We start from the raw sequence: 19,233 nt of genomic DNA, 5'->3' as shown, positions 1-19,233 counted from the left end.
GCACTTGTGTCAGTCCTTGCACCCCTGTCATGCCATTGAAACTCTAAATATGCACCAAATGTCGCTTTTTCTAGATTTAAAAACAGAAATCCTTTAGGATTATGGTGCTCATAATTTCTACTGAGAGTAAGGACTCGTTGTTCAGTATAATTCTCCAGCTTAGAGCCTTTCCTCGACCTTACATCTCATCGATAATTTAAGCCAACCTTCACACCTCTCATTTTAATTCCACTACATGACTGGGATTCCTTGCAGTAATTTGTTCGTGTTCTCGTACTATATCATGTAGATGCTTCCTTAGCTCCCTTTCTTCAATATTTGTTCCCCTTGCAGCATTTGACAAATTCTAATTACCTCGAAATTGATTTCCTTCTCCAGGATTCTGCTCGCTACAAAACTAGTTTCTTACTTTAAGATCTACTCACCTCGAGATGTTCGATTACTAAGTTCTATGGAATCTTGATTCTCCTCCAGGTTTCCTCCACCAAACATCATCTGCATATCCCTCAAATCATGTAGCATTGCGGTGAGGGTCTCCATCTATCTTTTCATAAATTTCATTCACTCATGCATTGTCCTATCCTTGCTTCATTCGCTATCTCTCACAAAGTGACAGACTTATTCACCTCGGTCTCAATTCCTTGAACATAATTACCTCTCATATTTATGTTTGTTCGCCTTTTCTTCAACTTGTTGTAGTAGTGGTTTGCTTTTTCTTCAACTTGCTCTGGTAGTGGTTTGCCTTTTCTTCAACTTGCTTTAGTAGTGGTTTGCATGTTCTTTAACTTGCTCTGGTAATGGTAACTTTTCATTTTGTCTCCACAAATAACGCCAAAATATTGATGCAAGAATCTGGTCGATGTTGTTGCGACCAAGTGTTCACGCCAACACTTAAATTTGTTTTGATGGGACATAGTACTTGCTTGCACCTCTTTTCTTCGAGCAGACACTAGCGACCGTAAGCACTTCCTATGAGATTCACATGCGTTCACAAAGAACAGTAAGGGGGATGCCAGATGTTTTCCAGTATGAACCCTCTAACGCTCAAGCTAATTATCTGAGCATTTTGGAAAAATTTGTGCCATAAGCTCAATTATGGTTGCTTTTAGACAAGAAATCTTTAAAAGAAGTCTAAAGAAGACTGAAAAAAATTTTAGAGATAAAAGAAAAAGCAAAAGAAAGTTTAGTGGTAAAGAGAGATTACTTACCTGATTTTGAATTTTCAAGGGTATATATAGAGGAGTGAGGCTCTCATTACTGGATAAAGAAAGGGAAAATGTTACTTTCCCCAAGTCAAACCTTGGGTCAAACCCCGAATTATTTCAAAACAGCGTTGTTTTGGTTTTTTTTTTTTCTTTGCTTTTTGCTTGCATGAAACGTAGTTGTTTCAGCTAGTAAAAACAAAACAAACTAATCGGTCTTATTTCCTCATTAACATTTAAGTACTCCACAACAGAAAGCAACGAGCAAGCAAAATAACACATCTTTCTTCTTGAATTTGATCATTCTATCTCAATGGGAACTGTACAGACAGAGGGGCCGCCAAGCAAAGAACTAATAGTGGCGACCGAGGATCCTGCAATAGAAGAAGAGGAGATGTCCCCAATAGAGCAAATTCTTATAAATTCATCTTTTGTTCCCCCCACCACTTCTTCAACAGAAAAATATGCTTTTCTCCCTGACACTCTTAAAAAATGCTAAGTTCAATATCTTTAATTTCCTGGCTTCTTGCAGTCTATTTCTTCATCCATATTCTATCAAAGAAAATTCCTACAAAGTGTAAGTCTTGACAGAAATATGGAATAGAAGTGTTGGTCAAGCTCTCCAATGCTTTATCTGATGGCAGAGAGGTAATCATGGTCGATCAAATAGGTGAAGGAAATAAGCAAAAAAAATTTCTGGGTTCTGATTCAAAATCGAAACAAAAATGCTTGGTAGGGAAACAAATTTCTGGCTTCAGAATTAAAATCTTACTTCTGTTTTTATGAGCAGAGCAATGGGATACTTCTGATACACCTCCCTGCAACCAAAGGATGTATCGGTTAAGTTTACACTCTTCGAGCGAGTGCTAGCTCCAAAAAAATTAGAGAGAAAGAGCAAGATTGAAAAGAGAAGTTGAGAAATAAACCACCCAAGGGAAGATGAAAACGAAGAGGGGAAGACGAAAACGAATGACAAAAAACGAATGGCAAATTTCCCTGGTGAAACGAAGAGGAGAAAACGAAGAGGGGAAGATGAAAACGAAGAGGAGAAGACGAAAACGAAGAACGAAGAGGGAAAGACGAAGAGGAGAGCTTTTGCTAGGGTAAAACGGTAACGTTTCATGAAGAAGAGGAAACGGCGTCGTTTTAATTTAGTTTTTGGGATTTGACCCGAAATTTGACCTAAGACAAATAACAGAACTCTAAAAAAAGTAGCCATTAATGAATCTGGGTTGTACCCTAATCTTTCGAAGGAGATCCGCGAGATGACTCTTGACCGAGTCTCCGAGTCGACTTGCCTTGAGCCTCTTCTCGCATGATTTTTACATGACCACATTTACCAAGCAACGTGCCCGCTTCTTAATACCTCAAGCCTACTGTTTGTGAATTCTACTGGATCCACACTCGAAGAAGGATAATGGCCGCTCCCAGTACGCATAATTTACCCAGAATCATGTCCAATCATGCTCCTTCTTTTATCCCTCACATCGAACATGATAGTACCACTTAAGCGTCAGTCAATCAAGCGCAACGATCAATAATAAATAAACGTTAATAAATTGGGGAATATGCGATAAGGAATAAAAATAAAATAAAAAAGAATATTCTTATTTGATTTTTTAAATTCATTTCCAGTTGGCCTTGTCCCTCTTGGGCCTGGTAGATTTTGCTGAAAGCGTTGCATTATTGCCTTTTTTAAATCACGTAGGACCCACTAAAGTCAACGAAGGCTGAATTGGGGAAAAAAAAAAAGTTGTTACTTAGCAATTAACGACGGACGATGGCAAATTACTTTTCGATCAATTGTTAACAGCTTCAATTATTTTTATTTACCGAGATAAAAATAATTATCGAATCCCAACCGATAAAATATTCTAATTCTTTTTTAACATAAAAAAATGGCACCAAACTGCAAAGTGAAATCACACCAACTAAGATGCGTTTTGATTGGTTGTGGGATCTTGACCCTTATCATGGAGTCTTAATTTCACGGACAGCCATCGTCCTCTAAAACTCGTTCGAGCGAAGAAGACAAGATTGGGGGAAGCTTTCATTAGTGGCATTATGATTAGATGCAACACCTTGGTATTAATTTATTATGATCATGCAAATCTCAGTTGAGCAAATTGTATGATTAAATAATTGATTGAGCAAAGAATTTATAATATAGCTGATCGTATTATTAATTTGGCTTTATCTTATCCATCCATTAATTACAAATTAAGCTAGTGGTTGTAATTTGGAAAGCAGCAGTGAAGGAGCTTTCACAGTTTACATGCACTATGTTGTACATCAAATACATTCACACTAATAGTAGATAATCAAATTGTAAACAAAAGACATAAATTGTTGCATTAGAGACGGATATCCTGGATTTCAGGTCTGATCATAATTGGCACAGATTCTCTTATAATCTAATTTTTGTCAAGGTTTAATTTTTATTTTTATAATCAGTTAGTATCCAAATATACTGATGGGTATATGAGATAAGGTTTTAACTTAAATTAACAGTGTTACTTACTGATGCAATTCAAAGAAAATGAAGATCATGAGTAAGAGTTCATCTCACCCAAAAATAACGAAAGGCTGAAAATTCAAAATATAAACAGGGAAAGGCATCCAAGAAAGGACACACAGACACTGAAGTTGGTGGAAGCTACCGTGATAAATTTGGTATCAATCACATTCAATGCACGTAGATAAGAAACAAACGGAGCTGTACATGGATTAACATCATTGGAATTGAAGTCTAGGATTTCCGTCGCACAATCAACTTGCATTACCTGCTTTTCCAACTTTCTCTTCCTTTTTCTCTCCAGAGAAAGCGAAAGGATTGGCTTCTATTTCCTTAAAATAGGGGAAAACAGAAAAGAATGTGAAAAAAGGCACTCATAATTGAGGTCAGTTACCATGTTTCCAAGTTTATTTAGTCTTTTTGCTTTTGCACTTTTTAGCTTAAAGAAAAGATTTTTAACTCTTTGATTCACGCAGCTTGTAATTTGACTGATTCTTTATTTAGAAGGTCTGCAGAACAATTGCTATTCATATATTTTATCAGTCTTTTTACGATTTTTTTGTGATATAATTTCAACACACTTTGTTCTGTCTCAAAATTCTCCTGCAATTGTTTAAATTTTAAGAAATATAGCAAAATCTGTAATTTTTTTTATAATTATTTTGAGCTAAATTTTGGTTGTAAGTTTCTCTGTGTTTATTGGGAAAGTTGAGCGCGTTTTTGCAGTTAAAGAAGTTATGGGTTTATTTAGATACACGGGGGCCTTGTGTTTTTGCCTACTCCTTGTGTTCAAAACCTGCATTGCTGGCTCCCAACATATTGGCAAGCTTTATCCTGGATTTGAAGCAACCCAGATGGAGTGGATCAATAACAATGGGCTATTTCTAATCTCTAATAACTCGGTTTTTGGTTTTGGCTTTTATACTGCTTTAGATGTTCAATTCTTTTTGCTGGTTGTTATTCATATTAGTAGCACAAAAGTAGTTTGGACTGCCAATAGAGGCTTGTTGATTAGAGATTCTGATAAGTTTGTGTTTGAGAAAAGTGGGAATGCGTATTTACAAAGAGGAAATGGTGAAGCTTGGTCTGCAAATACTTCAGGACAGAAAGTTGAATGCATGGAATTGCAGGACTTGGGCAACTTGGTATTGCTTGGGGTAAGTGGAAGTATTCTTTGGCAGAGTTTTAGCCATCCAACTGATACCCTTTTACCTGGCCAACAGTTTATGGAAGGGATGAGGCTTAAAAGTTTTCCCAATAGCAATAACATGAGTGTTTATCTTGAATTCAAGTCGGGTGATTTAGTCTTGTATGCAGGGTATCAAACTCCACAAACGTATTGGTCCTTGGCTAACGATAGCCGGAAAACCAATACCAGTGTAGCTGCCAAGGTCCATTCTGCTTCTTTGGTGTCCAATGCTTGGAATTTTTATGATATTAAAAAGGCATTGCTTTGGCAATTCATCTTCTCAAAAAACAATGATGAGAATGCTACCTGGGCTGCCATTTTAGGCTCTAATGGGGAAATTACATTTTCTAATCTTCGTAACGGAAGGGCAGCTACTTCTGAGGTAATCAAGATCCCGCAAAATTCTTGCAGCGTTCCTGAGCCTTGTAACCCGTATTTTGTGTGCTATTTTGACAATCGGTGCCAATGCCCTCCTTCCCTCGGATCTCAATTCAACTGCAGACCTCCAGTTGCTTCAACATGCAATGAATCCATGAATTCGGCAAAGCTTTTCTATCTGGGTGAAAGGCTTGATTATTTTGCTCTTGGGTTTGTATCACCCTTTCCAAAATATGATATTAATACATGCAAAGAAGCTTGCCTACATAACTGCTCCTGCTCTGTGCTGTTCTTCGAAAATAGTACGAAGAATTGCTTCTTGTTTGATCAGATAGGTAGTTTGCAACGCTCTCAGCAGGGTTCTACCAGTTATGTTTCATATATGAAAATATCAAGCGGAAATGAGGTCTTAAACTCTAAAATTCGAGAAAGTGATGGAGGGAAAACCATCGTACTAATTGTTGTCATAGTTGTTGCAACTATACTTGTAATTGCCAGTCTACTTTATGCAGGACTCTGGCACCACAATAAAAGGAAGAGATTAACAAAATTTTCTCAAGAAAACTTGGAAGAGGATTATTTCTTGGAAAGTTTTTCAGGTATGCCCACTCGTTTCAGTTACGATGATCTTTGTAAAGCAACTAAAAACTTCTCTGCAAAGCTTGGACAAGGAGGGTTTGGCTCAGTGTATCTAGGCATGCTACCAGATGGTATCCAAGTGGCAGTCAAAAAGCTGGAGAGCATTGGGCAGGGGAAGAAGGAATTTAGCGCTGAAGTCACAATAATTGGGAATGTACATCATGTTCATCTGGTCAAACTCAAAGGTTTCTGCATAGAGGGAGCTCACAGGCTTCTTGCTTATGAGTACTTGGTAAACGGGTCTTTGGATAAATGGATCTTCAATAGTACTGAGGAAAGCCAGTTTTTGAGTTGGAATACAAGATTTAATATTGCATTAGGTACGGCAAAGGGATTAGCTTATCTTCACGAGGAGTGTGAGGTAAAGATTGTTCATTGCGACATAAAACCTGAGAATGTTCTTCTCGATGATAATTTCACTGCCAAAGTTTCAGATTTTGGTTTGGCTAAGCTGATGAACCGTGAAGAAAGCCTTGTATACACGACACTGAGGGGTACCCGGGGGTACCTTGCACCAGAATGGATAACAAACAATCCTATTTCAGAGAAGAGTGATGTATACAGCTACGGTATGGTCTTGCTAGAGATCATCGGGGGCAGGAAGAGTTTTTCTGTAGGGGATGATTCAGAGAAAGCTCAATTTCCTTCCTACGCCTTCAAGATGCTAGAAGAAGGTAAACAAAGAGAAATCCTTGATCCGAGGCTAGATATGGATGAAAATGATGAGAGTATTGCTACTGCAATTAAAGTTGCATTGTGGTGCATACAAAATGAGATGCAGTTGAGACCACCGATGACTAAAGTTGTCCAAATGCTTGAAGGTCTCTGTCCGGTACCTCAGCCTCCAACCCCTTCTCAGTTGAATTCATGGGCTTACTCAAGTTTCTCTAAGTGGAGCAGGGAAAAGGGTACTTCTTCGGGAGTAATTGATGACAATAGTGGTGCATTTTTGTCAGAAATTCAATTATCAGGCCCAAGATAGAAACAAATACTATAGACAGCAAATGGAAGTGTCTTCACTCACCTGCGGAAGGTTAGCTTTTGCGTTCATAGAAGAAACTTTATAGTTTTCTGGTCCTTTATGTGCAAATTCTTAAATATGCTTACAAGTTCTTACAAATTAGCTTTAGTGAATATGAGCTTTTAGTCTTGCCTTTTGGTGAAGTTTCCGAATTCCGATCACAATATCATTACTATATGTTATCCTTGTTCTACTTCTGGTTTCGAAAAAAGGCTAATGATCTCTGATTTAAGGTACCGGTAGTAGTTTGGATTGTTTGCGACAGATGAAATGGAAACTGTCCCATTTAATCTTAGTTAGATTCATTTAAACCGGAGGAGATTAATATTAGCTTCTATAATTTTCCTTCCTCCAGTCCAGCTTCAAGTTTTTTAATGTTTGGTATCAACGTCTCTCAGATTATAAAAAGATTGTTCATACTAGTATTCTATTACATCTAAAATTGATCTTGTTATTTGATGCGTTTCTACTATTTTGTGACAATCCCATATATAACATATGCAGAAAATATTTTTATGATTATTATATAGAGATATTTAATCAACTTTCAAGTAAGTAATCAATTGAGAAGACATATCACATCAGAGATTCAAAAGCAAGACTATTGCTGCTAAAACCATTTGCCATTTGCTCAATATCACACACTGTAAATTCAATCAGGAGGATTCAAGATAGATCTAGTGTTTCTGTTGCAATTTATGGTAGCTAGTGAACATTTTCTTTCGATGGGGTAAATGCATGTTAAGTCCTTATATTTTAGCTTAATAGGCCATTTAGTCTTTATATTTTAAATAATACCTCAAAAACCTCTACTGTTAAAAATATTATGTTCCTACCCTTAATTTTTCTTTCTTTTTATAATAATACTCTTGCAATAATATTTTTCAGATATTACTGAAAAAATTTTAATTTATCAAATTAATCTTAAACATAAAATAAAAACTAATGTAAATTTTTATGTTATAATTTCACTTTATTAATTTGGTAAATTAAAATTTTATATATAATTGTTAGTAAGATTATTGAAAGGATATCAAATATTACTTTAAGTTAGTCAATATTAATTTATTTATAAATAATTATTAGTAAGATTGTTCTGAAGGTACATAAAATCTTATTTTTGATATATTGATACTTATTAGTTAATTTGTTAATAAATATTTATTGGTTCATCTGCTAATTAAATTTTTTATAAATAAACTAATTAATGTTAAAAGTATTGTTGTTAGGATATTATTGTAAAAATAAAAAGAAAAATAAAGATAAGAATGTAACATAATTAATAATAGAAATATATTTTTAAAACATAACAACTAAACAAACACTTAAATTAAAATATAGAGATCCGTCCCTTTTAATATCTATGACCAACATATTATAAAATTCTCAATTTGCTTGCAGAGTATGAGATTTTCTTCTTGTTGCTTTCATAGATAGTCTTTGCGGATTGAGTTGTGGTAACATAAAATAATACCAGATTACATCACAAATCATTTTTTGCTTTTGGCTTCATTACCCCGGGAAAATTGTCCCCACGCTTTCACAATGAGACCATTCACAAGCTCTTCTGATGGAGGATTCTAGTTAATCTCAAGAGAGATTTTTTATGTATTTTAAATTATATTTATTGAAGAAATATCAATTGAATTGGAAACTATTCACATCCACCAAATCTCAAATGGTTGATATTGGTTCTGTTTCCCCGCTACCAAAGCCAATTCTAAGTTCAATGATTGAGATTTTTGTTCTGCTAAAATGTTCTTGGATCCTCAGCTTGATCTCTATCTTCCAATCCAATCCACAGATTGATTAAACTCAATTTAAATCCAATCCATACATCTGCGGATCGGATGCGGATTTGACTCAATCAATATTAAATCCATACTTCTGTGGATCGGATACAGATTTAACTTAATTCGTATCCAATCCACCATTTTATGCATTAGTTTCCGATTAAAATTTTTAGTTCTCCACAATCCATGAACTAATGAAATAAAAAAAACTAATATGAAAATAATTTTACTACCAATTAAATTTAAAATTAAATAATATTTAAACAAATTAACTGTTTAAATAAAACTAAAATAATACATTCAAAATTTCAAAATATAGCACATCGAGATTAATTGTTCAAATAAAGCTACAATAATATGTTTAAAGTTTCAAAATATAACACACTAAGATTAATTATTCAAATAAAGTTACAATAATACATTAATATAATACCGAAATTAATTGTTCAAATAAAGTCACAATTAATTGAAATGGCGAAGTTTCTGAAACCAAACATAGTCTAATCCTTAACCAGGGCTGTTGTACTTATAAAAAAGTGGTGATTACAAAGCCGTCAACGATGGGAACTAGGAGAAGTACGGGTGGTGATCTTAAAGGTTGTGATAGTGCAATTGTTTGATTGGAACTAGTGATTGTAAAGTGGCTCGATGGACTCCAGGAAGAAGATAGCTTGCTCTTGCTGGAATCGTGCAGCCGACATCTTTCAAATTGGTGTCGAGAGTACTGTATCGAACCAGTATTGGGTGTTGCTAGTGCATGTGACGGCGGGGAAGCTTAGGGTTTTTTGTTTACAAATTGTTGGTGACTTGACGTTATGTTACTTTGATTTCGGGTGACTTTGCAAATTGTTGGTAACTTGGCATTATGTTATTTTGCTTTTGCTAGTGCGTGTGACTTTGCTTTTATTTTGTTTTACAAGTTATATTCGTATATTTGATTATTTGATTATTTTTTATTATTATTGGGTAATGGCTAAGATATGTTATAGTGCTTATGTAATTATGTAATGTCACATTTATAATATTCTTTAATTAAATTTATAATAATTTTTTAACTAAACAAATATATATTTTTTTTTTTTGCGGATTCGCGGATTTTTACGGATTTACAGAAGTAAATCCATATCTAATCCATCAACTGCGGATTTTTAAATTTTCAATTCATATCCAATCCACGGATCGGATTTTCGCGGATTAGACGGATTGAGCGGATCAGATTGGATTCTGAACACTCCTAATAGCAACATAAAAAATATTTAGTTGTCAAATACTTAAGAAATAAATTAATATTTAATTAACATTTTTAGCGACAAATATTTCGTAGCTAAAGACATACATTAGCAACGAATTAGCTTTTTGTTGCTAAAAGTTTTAGCGCCAAACTAAATATTTTGGTACCAAAACATTTAGTAAGAGAATCTTCGTTGTCAAATAGTTTTGTTACGAGAGAGTGACCAATGGCGGTCTATGTAGTTAAAATTCTGAATTTAAAGATTTAACTTCTTAAGTTCTTGACTTTTTATGACAAAATTTGAGTTTTGTTGTTAAATGTGTATTTATAGCAACATATTCTAATTTTGTTACTAAAAGTCAAAGATTAAAGATTAAATCATTTTATTTCTACCAAACATTTTTATTTTTTGAGACAAAGATAAAGTTTATCACGAATGTATACTTTTAGCAACAAATGTAGAATTTTGTCTCTAAACAAATTGAAAATTTTTAAAATAAAAGGCGGGTGGTTTGCCGCCAAAATAAGTTTTAGTGACAAAATTTCAATTTTATCGCTAAAAACTCCATCTCTCTATTTATATCTCATACACTTTATTTCTTTCACTTTTTATTCTTTCATTCTCTAACTTTTATTCTAAATTCTCTCATCTATAAGTTTCTTTAACTTTCATTCCCTCATCTCAAATGTATAATTCTCATTCTTTCATTCTCTAACTCAATCTCTATCTTCATATCTCTTCTATTGTTCTTCAATATGGTGTAATTTTTCTTTATTTTTTATTTATCTTTTTTTATTACAATATTACATGATTATTACATTTACAAGTTAACTAATTATTGTTTGTGTTTTTTTGTAGGGAATATTGAAGTTCAAGCATGGGAATATTGAAGTTCAATCATACCACGAGATGAAGAAAATTAATAAAGTTATATTCATTTGTAATTTAAAAAAATAGATATTACATCTTGCAATAATTTTTATGTATTTGTCATCAATAATAGTAATTCTTTTGAATTAATTAATTTCTTTTTTCTTATAATGGTATTAATTATCATTGTATTAAATTTAAGAAATTTTAATATAATTATTTTGTTGAAAAAATTTTATTTCTACACAATTGTTTTGTAGTAAAATTATTTATCCTATTTCTTAGCAACAAAATAATATTGTTGTAAAAAACATTTAGTGTAAGGGCAACAAAAGAGTTTGTTGCAAAACAATTTTGTAAACTAATTGGACACTTTTTTATTACGAATCTATTTTGTTGCAAAAAAATGTTTAAAGCAAGAAAACTTTTGTTTTGTTGCTGAATATAGAGCGCGACAGTGCTAGGTCGACGACCTTAAAGACAAACGTATTTTTGTTGCAACAATCTAAGGTAACAAAATTTATACTTTGATCAACAAACCCTTGTTGTTGCAAAAGGTCATTATTGTTGTAGTGACAGCTTCAATCATTTTATCGAGATAAAAATAATTATCGATCCCAACCAATAAAATATTCTAATTCTTTTTTTAGCATTAAAAAATATCACCAAACTGCAAAGTGAAATCAGATGCGTTTTGATTGGTCGTGGGATCTTGACCCTTATCATGAAGTCTTAATTTCACGGACAGCCATCGTCCTCTAAAACTCGTTCGAGCGAAGAAGACAAGATTGGGGGAAGCTTTCATTAGTGGCATTATGATTAGATGCAACACCTTGGTATTAATTTATTATGATCATGCAAATCTCAGTTGAGCAAATTGTATGATTAAATAATTGATTGAGTAAAGAATTTATAATATAGCTGATTGTATTATTAATTTGGCTTTATCTTATCCATCCATTAATTACAAATTAAGCTAGTGGTTGTAACTTGTAAAGCAGCAGTGAAGGAGCTTTCACAGTTCATATGCACTGTGTTGTACATCAAATAGATTCACGCTAATATTAAAATAATCAAATTGTAAACAAAAGATATAAATTGTTGCATTAGAGACGGATATCCTAGATTTCAGGTCCGATCATAATTGGCACAGATTCTCTCATAATCTAATTTTTGTCAAAGGTTTAATTTTTATTTTTATAATCAATTAGCATCCAAATACACTGATGGGTATATGAGATAAGGTTTTAACCTAAATTAAGTAACAGTGTTACAAAGAAAATGAAGGTCATGAGTAAGAGTTCATCTCGCCCAAAAAAAGTTTCCAAGAAAGGATAACGAAAGTCTGAAAACTCAAAATGTGAACAGGGAAAGGCATCCAAGAAAGGACACACAAATTTGGTATTTGGAGTCAATCACATGTAACGCACATAGATAAGAAACAAAGAAAGTGAAAGAAACTAGAAAGGACAAAACGCAACCACACATGGATTAACGTCGTTGTAATTAAAGTCTTGGTTGCAGTTGCACAATCATCTGCATTACCTGCTTTTCCAACTTTCTCTTCCTTTTTTCTATCTGGAGAAAGCGAAAGGATTGGCTTCTATTTCCTCAAAATAGGGGAAAAGCCAAAGACCCCAGCTATGCAGTCGCATTTGTTTCTGTAACACAATTGAGGTCAGTTGCCACGGTTCCAAGTTTCTTTAAGTCTTTTTGCTTTTGCCCTTTTTTGCTTAAAGAAAAGATTTTTGACTCTTTGATTCACGCAGCTTGTAATTTGACTGATTCTTTATTTAGAGGGTCTGCAGAACAATTGCTATTTATATATTTTATCAGTCTTTTTATGATTTTTTTGTGATTTAATTTCAATACACTTTGTTCTATCTCAAAGTTCTCCTGCAAATGTTTAAATTTTAAGAAATATAGCAAAATCTGTAATTTTTTTAGTTATTTTGAGCTAATTTTTGGTTGTAAGTTGCTCGTGTTTATTTGGGAAAGTTGAGTGCGTTTTTGCAGTTAAAGAAATTATGGGTTTATTTAGATACACTGGGGCCTTGTGTTTTTGTCTACTCCTTGTGTTCAAAACCTGCATTGCTGGCTCCCAACATATTGGCAAGCTTTATCCTGGGTTTGAAGCAACCCAGATGGAGTGGATCAATAACAACGGGCTTTTTCTAATCTCTAATAACTCGGTTTTTGGTTTTGGCTTTTATACTGCTTTGGATGTTCAATTCTTTTTGCTGGTTGTTATTCATATTAGTAGCGCAAAAGTAGTTTGGACTGCCAATAGAGGCTTGTTGATTAGAGATTCTGATAAGTTTGTGTTTGAGAAAAATGGGAATGCGTATTTACAAAGAGGAAATGGTGAAGCTTGGTCTGCTAATACTTCAGGACAGAAAGTTGAATGCATGGAATTGCAGGACTCGGGCAACTTGGTATTGCTTGGGGTAAATGGAAGTATTCTTTGGCAGAGTTTTAGCCATCCAACTGATACCCTTTTACCTGGCCAACAGTTTGTGGAAGGGATGAGGCTTAAAAGTTTTCCCAATAGCAATAACATGAGTGTTTATCTGGAATTCAAGTCAGGCGATTTAGTCTTGTATGCAGGGTATCAAACTTCACAAACGTATTGGTCCTTGGCTAACGACAGCCGGAAAACCAATACCAGTGTAGCTGCCAAGGTCCATTCTGCTTCTTTGGTGTCCAATGCTTGGAATTTTTATGATATTAGAAAGGCATTGCTTTGGCAATTCATCTTCTCAGAAAACAATGATGAGAATGCTACCTGGGCTGCCATTTTAGGCTCTAATGGGGAAATTACGTTTTCTAATCTTCGTAACGGAAAGGCATCTACTTCTGAGGCAATCAAGATCCCGCAAAATTCTTGCAGTGTTCCTGAGCCTTGTAACCCATATTTTGTGTGCTATTTTGACAATTGGTGCCAGTGCCCTACTTCCCTCAGATCTCAATTCAACTGCAGACCTCCAGTTGCTTCAACATGCAATGTATCCATGAATTCGGCAAAGCTTTTCTATCTGGGTGAAAGGCTTGATTATTTTGCACTTGGGTTTGTATCACCCTTTCCGAGATATGATCTTAATACATGCAAAGAAGCTTGCCTACATAACTGCTCCTGCTCTGTGCTGTTCTTTGAAAATAGTACGAAGAATTGCTTCTTGTTTGATCAGATAGGTAGTTTGCAACGCTCTCAGCAGGGTTCTACTGGTTATGTTTCATTTATCAAAATATCAAGTGGAAACGAGGTCTTAAACTCTAAAAGTCGAGAAAGTGGTGGAGGGAAAACCGTGGTACTAATTGTTGTCATAGTTGTTGCAACTATACTTGTAATTGCCAGTCTACTTTATGCAGGACTCTGGCACCACAACAAAAGGAAGAGATTAACGGAATTTTCTCAAGAAGACTTGGAAGAGGATAACTTTTTGGAAAAATTTTCAGGTATGCCTACTCGTTTCAGTTACGATGATCTTTGTAAAGCAACTAAAAACTTCTCTACAAAGCTTGGACAAGGAGGGTTCGGCTCAGTGTATCTAGGCATGCTGCCAGATGGTATCCAAGTGGCAGTCAAAAAGCTGGAGAGCATTGGGCAAGGGAAGAAGGAATTTAGCGCTGAAGTCACAATAATTGGGAATGTACATCATGTTCATCTGGTCAAACTCAAAGGCTTCTGCATAGAGGGAGCTCACAGGCTTCTTGCTTATGAGTACTTGGGAAACGGGTCTTTGGATAAATGGATCTTCAATAGTACTGAGGAAAGTCGGTTTTTGAGTTGGAATACAAGATTTAATATTGCATTAGGCATGGCAAAGGGATTAGCTTATCTTCATGAGGAGTGTGAGGTAAAGATTGTTCATTGCGACATAAAACCTGAGAATGTTCTTCTCGATGATAATTTCACTGCCAAAGTTTCAGATTTTGGTTTGGCTAAGCTGATGAACCGTGAAGAAAGCCTTGTATACACGACACTGAGGGGTACACGGGGGTACCTTGCACCAGAATGGATAACAAACAATCCTATTTCAGAGAAGAGTGATGTATACAGCTACGGTATGGTTTTGCTAGAGATCATCGGGGGCCGGAGGAGTTTTTCTGTAGGGGATGATTCAGAGAAAGCTCGATTTCCTTCCTATGCCTTCAAGATGCTAGAAGAAGGTAAACAAAGAGAAATCCTTGATCCGAGGCTAGATTTGGATGAAAATGATGAGAGTATTGCTACTGCAATTAAAGTTGCATTGTGGTGCATACAAAATGAGATGCAGTTGAGACCACCGATGACTAAAGTTGTCCAAATGCTTGAAGGTCTCTGTCCGGCACCTTAGCCTCCAACCCCTTCTCAGTTTAATTCATGGGCTTACTCAAGTTTCTCTAAGTGGAGCAGTGAAGAGGGTACTTCTTCAGGAGTAGTTGATGACAATAGTAGTGCATTTTTGTCAGAAATTCAATTATCAGGCCCAAGATGATAGAAACAAATACTATAGACAACAAATGCAAGTATCTTCAGTCAACTGTGGAAGGTTAGCTTTTGCGTCAATAGAAGAAACTTTCTAGTTTTCTGATCCTTTATGTGCAAATTCTTAAATATGCTTACAAGTTCTTACAAATTAGCTTTAGTGAATATGAGCTTTTAGTCTTGCCTTTTGGTGAAGTTTCCGAATTCCGATCACAATATCATTACTATATGTTATCCTTGTTCTACTTCTGGTTTCGAAAAAAGGCTAATGATCTCTGATTTAAGGTACCGGTAGTAGTTTGGACTGTTTGCGACAGATGAAATGGAAACTGTCCCATTTAATCTTAGTTAGATTCATTTAAACTTGAGGTGATTAATATTAGCTTCTATAATTTTCCTTCCCCCAGTCCAGCTTCAAGTTTATTAATGTTTGGTATCAACGTCTCTCAGATTATAAAACGATTGTTCATACTAGTATTCTATTACCTCTAAAATTGATCTTGTTATTTGATGCGTTTCTACTATTTTGTGACAATCCCATATATAACATATGCAGAAAATATTTTTATGATTATTATATAGAGATATTTAATCAACTTTCAAGTAAGTAATCAATTGAGAAGACATATCACATCGGAGATTCAAAAGCAAGACGATTGCTGCTAAAACCATTTGCCATTTGCTTAGTATCACACACTGTAAATTCAATCAGGAGGATTCAAGATAGATCTAGTGTTTCTGTTGCAATTTATGGTAGCTAGAAAACATTTTCTTTTAATGGGGTAAATGCATGTTAAGTCGTTATATTTTAGCATAATAGGTCATTTAGTCTTTATATTTTAAATAATACCTCAAAAAACCTCTACTGTTAAAATTATTATGTTCCTACCCATAATTTTTCTTTCTTTTTATAATAATACTCTTGCAGCAATATTTTTCAGATATTACTGAAAAAATATTAATTTATCAAATTAATCTTAAAAAAAATAAAAACTAATGTAAATGTTTATGTTATTATTTTACTTTATTGATTTGGTAAATTAAAATTTTATATATAATTGTCAGTAAGATTATTGAAAGAATATTAAATATTACTTTAAGTTAGCCAATATTAATTTATTTATAAATAATTATTAGTAAGATTGTTGTGAAGGTGCAGAAAATATTATTTCTGTTATATTGATACTTATTAGTGAATTTGTTAATAAATATTTATTGGTTCATCTACTAATTAAATTTTTTATAAATAAAATAATTAATGTTAAAAGTATTGTTGTTAGGTTATTATTGTAAAAATAAAAGAAAAATAAAGATAAAAATGTAACATAATTAATAACAAAAATATATTTTTAAAACGTAACAACTGAACGAACACTTAAATTAAAATACAGAGATCCGTCCCTTTTAATGTTAAAGAATAATAAGAATATGGAGGCAAAGAATAAAGAAGTTTTATTAGGATTTGAGACGTGTTTGCAAACAATCTTTAAGGTTTTATTTGTGCAAATGGAAGCTGAGAAGAGTTTGATATCATTTATGAATTCTAGTGTCCATCTCGATCGTTTTGATGGAACTAATTTCACTCGTTGGAAGGGAAAATTGTTCTTTCTCCTTACTGTACTTAAAGTGGCATATGTTGTGGATCCGAAATTGGAACCATTTCCAGAACCAAGAGAAGATGATACCGAAGTTGTTAAGGCTGCAAGGAAACGTCGTGAAGATGATGAATTGATGTGCCGGGGTCACATACTCAATACACTTTCTGATAGGTTATACAATCTCTACAATTCTATGACTTCTCCGGTTGAAATTTGGAATGCTCTTGAGTACAAATACAAAACGGAGAAAGAAGGTACTGACAAATTCCTTGTATCTAAATATTTTGAATTTATTATGGTAGACACAAAATTCATTCTTGATCAAATACATGAGTTACAGATTATTGTTGCTAAGCTTCGAGAGTTAAAAGTTGAAATTTCTGAATCATTTCAAGTTGGGGCTATTATTGCTAAATTGCCTCAAAGTTAGAATGATTATAGAAAGAAACTTCTTCATAGTAAAGAGAACATAACTTTAGAAGAATTGCAAAAACACTTGGTAATTGAAGAAGAGACTAGATCTCGCGAATCCAAGGATAAGTATGATTCTACTAAAGTTAATGTTGTTGAAGCTAGTAAATTCTCAAAGAATTTTAAGGTCAAGAATGACAAGAAATTCAAAAAGTCCAGCACACAAAAGTTATCTGGAAATTGTTTCTTTTGTGTTAAGAAAGGTCATCGCCAAAGTGATTGCAGATTCAAGAAGAAAAAGGAAGAAGTGAATTCCCATAAAGCTAATGTCATTGAAAACAAATCTGAAGAGATTTGTGCTATGGTTTCTGAAATGCAAATTGGCATGATTACCGAAACCAATATGGCTGAAACTAAGTCCTATGATTGGTGGCTCGATTCGGGTGCAACAATTCATGTTTGTAATGATAAGAAATTTTTCTTATCATACAAAGAAGAAACGGAAGGACAAATGGTTCTCATGGGGAATAATAATGCAGCCATAGTAGCAGGGAAAGGAGTTGTTGAGATCAACTTCACTTCTGGAAAGAAAGTCACATTGTATAATGTCTTTCATGTACCTTCCGTTAGGAAGAATCTTATTTCTGCTAGTTGTATGTGTAAGCATGGGCTTAAGACTGTGCTTGAGAGTAATACTTGTATTATCTCAAAGAATGGATTATTTGTTGGAAAATGGTATTCTTGTGATGGAATGTACAAACTCAACATTAATAATAATAATATCAACTTAGCTTATATTGTTGAGTCTTGTGATGTTTGGCATGCTAGATTAGCACATTTGAACTTTAGATCTTTGAAATACATGTCTAAGCATGGTTTGATTAATTGCAATGATGTTAAAGGTCATAAGTGTGAAATCTGCATCCAAGCTAAATTAACTAAGAAACATTTTCCTAAAATTGAACGAAATACTCAAATATTAGATTTGATACATACCGATATTTGTGAGTATAATGACATTTTAACAAGAGGAGGTAAAAGATACTTTATCACTTCTATTGATGATTGTTCTAGATACACTTATGTGTATTTACTTAGAACAAAAAATGAAGCTTTTAATAAATTTAAAATTTTCAAAGCTGAAGTTGAGAACCAAAAAAATAAGAAAATCAAAATGGTTCGTAGTGATAGAGGTGGTGAATATTTCTCAATTGAATTTAATAATTATTGTGAAGAAGTTGGAATTATTCACCAAAGATCAGCTCCATTTACTCCTCAACAAAATGGTTTGGCTAAAAGGAAGAATATGATCTTCACGGATATGATAAATTCCATGATCCTTAATGCAAAACTACCAAATAATTTGTGGGGGGAAGCATTACTCACTGCATGTCATATTCATAACAGAATTACATCTTTGAAAACACATATATCTCCTTATGAAATTTGAAAAGGAAGAAAACCAAACTTGATGTATTTAAGGGTCTGGGGTTGTTTAGCTTTTTATAAAAGACATGATCCTAAGTCATCAAAGTTGCGTGCTAGAGGTATAAAAAGTGTTTTCGTAGGATACGCTGAAAATTCCAAGGCATATAGGTTGTTAGATTTAGATTCTAATGTGATTGTGGAATCTAGAGATGTTGAATTTATTGAGAATAAATTTCAACATGATTATAATATTGAATTAGAATCAAGTATTGATCAACCATGTGTTAATACTCCTAGTACCTCCACTAACAATAATAAAAGAAAAGAGTCTATGACATCTTTCGAACCAAGGAGGAGTGAACGTGAAAAGAAAGAAAAGAGTTTAGCTCCGGATTTTATTTCATCACAAGCACTACTCTTCTTGGTTGAAGGGGATAGAAAGAATGTACTTAACAAAGTACCATTGTTGTTAAATATTAAAAAAGATCC

The 19,233-nt window shown here is 33.8% G+C and overlaps 1 protein-coding gene across 6 annotated transcripts; it reads left to right on the top strand.

Annotated features, from left to right (window-relative positions):
• Window positions 1-3,624: 3,624 nt before the first annotated feature.
• LOC102622993 (G-type lectin S-receptor-like serine/threonine-protein kinase SD2-5) lies at window positions 3,625-15,713 on the top strand. Of its 6 annotated transcripts, none has more exons than XM_052445050.1 (2): window positions 3,625-5,013; window positions 13,426-15,713. In XM_052445050.1, the coding sequence occupies exons 1-2, from the start codon at window positions 4,455-4,457 to the stop codon at window positions 15,174-15,176; spliced, it is 2,310 nt and encodes a 769-aa protein (XP_052301010.1). In that variant the 5' UTR covers window positions 3,625-4,454; the 3' UTR covers window positions 15,177-15,713. The 6 variants fall into 6 exon arrangements, with proteins under 6 accessions (XP_052301010.1, XP_052301011.1, XP_052301013.1 ...); XM_052445051.1 differs by having other exon boundaries at window positions 3,639-5,883; window positions 14,296-15,713; XM_052445053.1 differs by having other exon boundaries at window positions 3,642-6,108; window positions 14,521-15,713.
• Window positions 15,714-19,233: the final 3,520 nt, after the last annotated feature.

The sequence above is a fragment of the Citrus sinensis genome, chromosome 7 (genome assembly GCF_022201045.2).
Source record: "Citrus sinensis cultivar Valencia sweet orange chromosome 7, DVS_A1.0, whole genome shotgun sequence".
NCBI lineage: Eukaryota > Viridiplantae > Streptophyta > Magnoliopsida > Sapindales > Rutaceae > Citrus > Citrus sinensis.
The sequence above is the reverse complement of the archived record's forward strand: the minus strand, read 5'-3'. Positions and strand labels throughout refer to the sequence as shown.